The sequence below is a fragment of the Anarrhichthys ocellatus genome, unplaced genomic scaffold (genome assembly GCF_004355925.1).
Source record: "Anarrhichthys ocellatus isolate YVR2014 unplaced genomic scaffold, GSC_Weel_1.0 scaffold28, whole genome shotgun sequence".
Taxonomy (NCBI): domain Eukaryota; kingdom Metazoa; phylum Chordata; class Actinopteri; order Perciformes; family Anarhichadidae; genus Anarrhichthys; species Anarrhichthys ocellatus.
Genome location: NW_022280058.1, coordinates 1,875,532 through 1,882,781, shown reverse-complemented (window position 1 = coordinate 1,882,781; position 7,250 = coordinate 1,875,532). Strand labels below are relative to the sequence as shown.

The window sequence follows — 7,250 nt, the reverse complement described above, 5'->3', positions numbered from 1 at the left end:
TGTGTGTGTGTGTGTGTGTGTGTGTGTGTGTGTGTGTGTGTGTGTGTTTGAGTGTGTCGGTTTCACTGTATGACCCCCCCCCCCATTGTTTGGATGTACCCACAGAAACTGCCCTTCACCATCCCGGAGCTGGTTCAGTCGGCTCCCTGCAGGAGCTCTGATGGTATCCTCTACACAGGTGAGACATTGTGTGTTTGTGAGAGATGAAAGAAATGAGACATGTGCATACTTGACATACTTCAATGCTGTTTGTGAATATTTGTGTCTGTGTGTGTGTGTTTTTGTGCACATGAAGGTAAAAAGCAGGATGTGTGGTTTGTGGTGGATCCTGAGACGGGCGAGAAGCAAACCAGTTTAACCACCTCCTCCTCGGAATCCATCTGCCCGAACACTCCTCTGCTCTACATTGGTCGCACAGGTATGTCATGCTCACTAACATTTTTCAACTCTCTGTGACCAGAACAAATCGCCAAAGTGCAGAATAGACATCTTTCACTCTGTCGATGAACAGTATTCTCATGCTTCCTGGATTACTGTGTTTTCCCCGCAGAATACATGGTCACCATGTTTGACACCAAGACACAGGAGCTGCGGTGGAACGCTACGTACAATGATTACTCTGCTCCACCTTACGACGACAAACAGGACTACAGTACGTCTTGCTCACACACATCCCTGCACACACATTCAGTTATGGAGGCTTACCTAGCTGGATTGCATCAATGTCAATATGAGCTGATAACACAGAATCTGCTTTGTAATAAGCAAACTGAAATGTATTTGGGTACCTGTATGTCCAGAACAGGTTTGAGGAGAATTACAGTAGTACTGTATGGAGTCTCTTCACGTCATAAAATAAAATATTTCAGTCAATACTAAGTATTGTTTTATTGTCAAGCATCTACTTGACTTTAAAGATTCTCTATACAGGATTCAGAGCATCAGTATAGCTGCAAGCTAAGTAAACATATAGTAATGTCTACCTGAGCAGGGAAGGAAGTCGCTCTCCCTCTGTTTGAGTTGTAATCCGAGTTTCTCTGTTCTTTGTCTGCACATCCGGGCTGGCCGTCCCAACCAACGGCATCGTGGAGAAAGCGTAGCTAGCACCCGACCTCCGGTCCCCCCCCCCTCAGGGTTAACATAGTTTGCTTTGTCAGCACTGTTGCCGTCGTTTGCACTGTTTACGCTTTTAGCTGTGAGCCGTCGGCTCAGCCTTCACCATGTTGAGAGCCTCGGGGCGGTAATCCGTCTGCTCTCAACATCGCATTTAGCACCTTTTAGATGTCCACCCATCTGACACCGTCAAAGGATTTTAGTCCAATAAAAGTATCGCGTTCATAGCTTGTTACAGATCTGTCTCCAGGAATTCTTCAAAGGATTTCTCAACATTGTGAAATAGAGCATTTTGAACCTTATTCCTATTTACTCAAGAACTACTGCGCTTACTTGAACCAAAAATCTGGGACATGCATTTCATAATTGTCTGTCGGAGTGTATTTTGCTACATATTTAGTTTGAGATATAGATTTAAAATGTGTAAATATGCATGTGAGTGCTTTCTAGCTTGATAATTCTATTTAAAACAACCAGACTTTGTTCATATGAAACCTGCGAGAACATGTGAAATCTCTTGAAACAACTCAAAGATGTGACATTCCAACTTGTCCAAAACTGACCTGTGCTGCCTGTTGCCCTTCCAGAGATGGCCCATCTTGTGTCGAGTGGTGATGGTCTCGTAGTGACCGTTGACAGAGAGACAGGTAGGGGGAGGTGTGTGGTTTTTACTATGTGAAGATCTGGTCACCTTTTTATTTGTCTTTACTTCCACCTCTTCTTCCTCGTAAGACTTTGAGTGTTGTGTGTGTGTGTATTTTGTCTTCCAGGTGACGTCTTGTGGAGTCAGAACTATGGGTCGCCCGTCGTAGGGGTCTACCTGTACTCTGGCGACTCACTGAGACACGCCCCTCACCTGTCGCTGGCTAGAGAAACGCTGCGCTTCCTCACCTTCTCCTCTGCCAACAAACAGAAGGACGCACACTCGACATTGAAGTGGAGCTATCAGTTTGTGAAAGAGCAAGCCAGCGCACAAGCACAACTCGTGTAAGAGAAATTGTGAATACATGCATTCAAAAAAAGGAGCTTTGACAGCGTTGTGATGCATCAGTCTGAGCGGTAACTAGAAGGCTCTCGGCCAACAGTTGCTCCGACAACTTTACTTTAAATTGAAGTTAAGTTAAGTGAGGTGTCTTGACATACACATTTAACGGACAAGAGACCAGGAACTGCTGAGTCCGTTGTTTTCTCTATTCAGGCTGTATTAGATCTCACACTCACTCATCCACTGCAGACTAAAAGAATAAGCTGTGGTAAAAACTTTGTTAAACTGTTGGCTGGAACTAAGTTTCAGGTGTCTGGTAATATGTTTTAAGGGACAATGCGAGACAATCAGAAACTACAAAGCATTTCCTGTGGCAATAGTATAATAAATAAGCTAGTCTGTTTCATCATCTGTTCAATTGATTATTAATGTGGCAATCCCAAGATCCAATCAGTTATTTCTTGTCCTGAGACCAATCCGTTCATTCCATTTGATTCAAATATTTTTATACATTTTTGAGGTATCCTACTAAATAATAAATCAATAATTGGCTGAGAGAATAACCTGACTTTGTCTCCTCATTAAGACCCACCCTCTATGTAGGGAAATTGGACTCCCACCTCTACGCCTCCACTTCCCTTGTCCACCATGGAGTCTCGTTAGTGGTGAGTTTAGATATGTAATCTTTTTGTGTGTTGGACACACCCGATCTGATACATGTGACCGGTTTGTGCTTCTTGTTGCTGTGACAGCCTCGGGGACTGACCTTGGCCCGAATCGAGGGTCCAGTGACGACCGGAGTGACGGTCAGTGAGCGAGGGGAGTGTGAGATCACACCTTTCACTGATGTGCGCTATCCAGCAGGAAGCACAAACAGCCGGAAAAACCACTGGCTGCTAATAGGTAATATCACTCACTCACACTCACACACACACACACACACACACACACACACACACACACACACACTGGATGTCATCCAATAGCAATGAAAACTTCTTGACAGCTGGATGGCTGTTCTAACTAACTAAACAACAACTAAGTTTCATGGTTCCTTACAGCCATAACAAACTATGAATATGTGTATTGTGTAAAAAGTGTTTCCAAACCACAGAGTCACTATCATGGTTTTTTTTTTTAGAAAATCTGTGTTTATTTAGGCCAAAGGGCAGTGGACTGACGATATATGGACAAAACCTTAATTTTGGATTATTGTAGGATGATAATAAGTGAATAAATTACAGTTATGTTGTATATAATTATTCTAAAAAGCTAGGAAATCTGTGTGCTCAGTTCTGGTATTTTAACTTTGACTGTTGAAACTGGACGGTGACTTAATCCAGAGACAGAAAAGCGGATCAGTCCAATGTTTTATCTAAAATATAGAAAACTAGTTCCATTTTGTTTAGTAAGATAAAACTAGGTATTGATTTTGTAAATATGGATGATACACAAAGCACAAAAAACATGCATGAATTAATGAATAAGGACTTTAAGCAAAAATTGGCCTTTTTACTTGTTGCCAACAGTGTCTGTAGGAGGTAGGTGTCGTCTTTAGGTATCATCAGGGAAATGTCCAGGGTTTTTGAGGTGGTTGTTGCTACTTCCTTCCAGAAGGTCTGAATATAGGGGACAAGACCAGAAAACATGAGCATGATCAAGCATGGTTTATCCACATTCCCTCCAGCAGCATGACTGAGTGTCACTTTGTTTAGACTTCTGTTTGGGAGAGATAAACAAGCAAATCAAGTTTTACCAGCAGATGTCACTCCAGGCCTGTGACTTGATGGAGGACGACTGTGTTTCCCGGGCATTCGGCAACATATCTTCAGTTATTTCAAGTCAAGTATTGAGATGAAACAAGCAAATATCACAATCATTTTAAGTGTTCTCACTTTGTGTTCAGCATGAAAGCAGTACCTCTGGCTGGAGTAGAAAGGTTCCCTCAAAACTGAAAATACCTCTCTTTGATTTATTGACGAGAGAAAAGAGAGTGACCACAAACACAGACACTCAAGCGGCTTTGAAGGCTTCATCTCTGAATGTTTTTAGGTCATCACGAGCTCCCTCCAGTGGCTCACACCACCATGCTGAGGGATTTCCCAGTCGGCTTGCAGCGTTCTGGTGAGGCAGTCATCCCCCCTCGACCTTCTGCCTCGCCTGCCTCCTACTACCACCAGCGCTACGTGAGTCCTTGCTGCAGTCTACAGCTGAGAATCAGTGAATCACAGCAATATCAGACAGTAACCCTCTTCCTTTATGTTGTTGCTGTCTATCACAGCAGCTGTGTCAGAGACCGAAGAAATAATGGGATAAACTACTAAATCCACTTTCATTGTAAACTGCTTTACAGACAACATTGACGACCAACGCGGATAAAAACAAGTCATTAAACCTCCTTATATTTCCATTGTTTCTCATCCTGCTTGTCTTATTGTGTCCTTCAGTTCCAGGTGGTTACTGGTAGCCACAGCGACACTAATGCTGACAGAGGAGGGGTTGATGGGAGGTCGACAGGACAGGCCCAGAGGCCGGCCGCTGTGCTGCCCGTCTATATGACTCAGGACCGTCTGACTCTGGCTGTTCTGACGCTGCTGCTGGGAGGATGGCTGGCCTTCATGCTCACGTACCCCGTTGTGAGTTTGTGTCTTATGTCTGTCTGGTGTTTAGATGCATGTGTTTTTAACGTTTCAAAAACAGAGGACGAAAATGTCACGTCAAAAAACTGCCCTACAATTATTTAAAGATAATGTTTTCCACTTTTACTGATAAATCTTTTTAAACCAACTGATCATAACTACCAACTACCACACCCTTTTCAGGATTTCAGCCCTTTTAAATGAAAATAACACACATTTTATTATGTACGGGCGACACAGTTAATTATAGGAGCTGAGGCTGAACTTCCAATACTAAGAACAAAACACACACCTTTGCAAAATGTATGCCATATGCATCCACACAGCCAAATTAAAAAGCTAAAAATGTCCCTAGTGATGCTTGTGTGTTTTAAGATGCAGTTTTATTCTCAACGATATGAACAAAAGGTGGCAAACTGCACCGATATCAAGCAGTAGTGATGGTACAAGCAGGAGAACAGAGGCATCCTGTGGAGTTCTTGTTTTTCTGAGTGGATCCCTGTTTTGTTCATGTCGTGCACGCTTACAAGGATGCACATGCATGCGTGTGTGCACAAATGAGTGATAAATAGACAGTCCTGCAAATGGTTTAACACTATTCCACTGATCAGGTTTGAGTATGTGGCAGAAACATGACAAAATGTGCAGCAATGCACCAGAAAAGCAGGGAAGAAGGAAGAACGATGGCTATTAAACATTGATGTAAACAAGGAAATGCATTCAACACATTTGTTAGGCTTGAAGGAATTCAGAAAATGTGTTTCGGTGAGTGTCAATGAATGTTAACGTATCCGTTCAACACGGATCTCTCAAACTGCCTCTTCTAACATAACTCTTCTGTATCTGTGCGTGTTTCTGCAGCGTGCAGCTCATCAGCTGAAAGCTCAACGGCGGCTGGAGGAGGCTTTTGAGTCTCGTCTCCAGCACATGCAGACAAACATCCAGACGGCGACCTCGGTCTCTTCAGACGCAGCCCTTTCTACTGACACAAACCTCTCCAGTGGTAAGTAACTTCCAAGAAAAGTTCCTCTGTTATGCTTTATTCCCTGTATTTAATGACCTGTGGGTCCAGTTCAATGATGAACATCCTCCTTTGCATTGCACTTGAGAAATGAAGGATTTTTAAAATGAATAGTGTTGACGCAGCAGGTTTTCTCAAAGCCTAGAAATCTTGACTATATTATTCACACCAATCATACTGCTAATCTTCACTTTTCTGTATCCAGATACTCCGCCTGCCGACCCTCCACCTAGTCCTCACACTCAAAGCAGCAGCACCTCTGATGTGGATAAAAATGGCACCGCCGGGCATAATCCCACAGCAGGTAACGTTTTAACATCAAAATTGTTTAATTTCCTTCTGTCCCGCACCACTAAGATGAAATGAATATCTTGCTGCTTCATTCTTCCTTCCAACGTCTCTCAGAAGGAAACAGCGAGGAGGTGCAGGTGGGTAAAATCTCCTTCACGCCGTCTGAGGTGCTCGGACACGGCACCGCGGGAACGTTTGTCTTCAGGTACAGTATTTACATTTCAACACAGCGCTGTTACGACAGCTAAGTGCAGAACAGGTGTAAGAAACCTTTCTATAAGTATTAGTATTTGGTGACGAAATGGTCCCTGTGATCTCAAACAAAGTGTGGCTTCAGCAATCGGCCTTTGACTTGTCACAGCAGGAAAAGCACAAATGGCATTCATGATGACTCATGCACTATTTACTTGTCCCATTAAGTCATGACAGTGTGACAGTGAGTCAGCTTGCACAACACCAGGACCCTGAAACTGAAGCAGCTAAATGGATTCAATGTTTTTTCCGACTGTGACATGTCTCCAGTAAAGAAAACCTAGTTGTTTTTTGTATCATTGTGGAAATCAAACTAAATATTTATGGTGTGGTATACTCTGGAAAATGGTACGAACAAAACATATCCACAGATTTGAGTTAATGGGCTAAACCATAAAAACAACCCACTTAATTTCTTATGTAAACTAAATTGTTGTGATGCACATACAGTACTGTGCATAATGTGTCATGGCCCTCTGTTTTGGCGTCTTTAGGGGTAATTTCGATGGACGGCACGTAGCGGTGAAGCGAATACTGCCGGAGTGTTTCGACATAGCAGAGCGCGAGGTGCAGCTCCTCCGAGAGTCGGACACTCACCCGAACGTCATCCGATACTTCTGCACGGAGAGAGACCGCCTCTTCAAGTACATCGCCATCGAGCTGTGCGCTGCCACCCTGCAACAGGTCAGCACTGTGGGGCCGTGTCAGTAAAATAAAAAAAGAGCAAATAAGACCTCATCTCAGGACTGTGTAGGCGTGAATAGACTGTAAGTGATTGACGTCGTCTTCCTGAGTTAAGTAAACAAACACACACTGACAAACACTGACAACATACAGACACAAAATAACATATCTACAGTCAAAGCAATCACAGTATCCATTACCTTGAACAATTCATCAAACACAACATCATAGCAGGTGGTGTTATTCCTCTTGTGTGCCCCCCCCC

At 43.4% G+C, this 7,250-nt stretch overlaps 1 protein-coding gene across 1 annotated transcript in view; it reads left to right on the top strand.

Annotated features, from left to right (window-relative positions):
- ern2 (endoplasmic reticulum to nucleus signaling 2) overlaps positions 1–7,250 on the top strand; it is a 13,226-nt gene that overhangs the window by 1,843 nt on the left and 4,133 nt on the right. Inside the window, exons 5-17 of the mRNA XM_031863050.1 lie at positions 106–178; positions 296–418; positions 551–652; positions 1,701–1,760; positions 1,884–2,100; positions 2,685–2,763; positions 2,851–3,001; positions 4,151–4,284; positions 4,546–4,734; positions 5,599–5,740; positions 5,964–6,062; positions 6,164–6,254; positions 6,796–6,985. Coding sequence (XP_031718910.1) covers positions 106–178; positions 296–418; positions 551–652; positions 1,701–1,760; positions 1,884–2,100; positions 2,685–2,763; positions 2,851–3,001; positions 4,151–4,284; positions 4,546–4,734; positions 5,599–5,740; positions 5,964–6,062; positions 6,164–6,254; positions 6,796–6,985 — 1,650 coding nt within the window. The remainder of the gene's footprint in view (positions 1–105; positions 179–295; positions 419–550; positions 653–1,700; positions 1,761–1,883; positions 2,101–2,684; positions 2,764–2,850; positions 3,002–4,150; positions 4,285–4,545; positions 4,735–5,598; positions 5,741–5,963; positions 6,063–6,163; positions 6,255–6,795; positions 6,986–7,250) is intronic.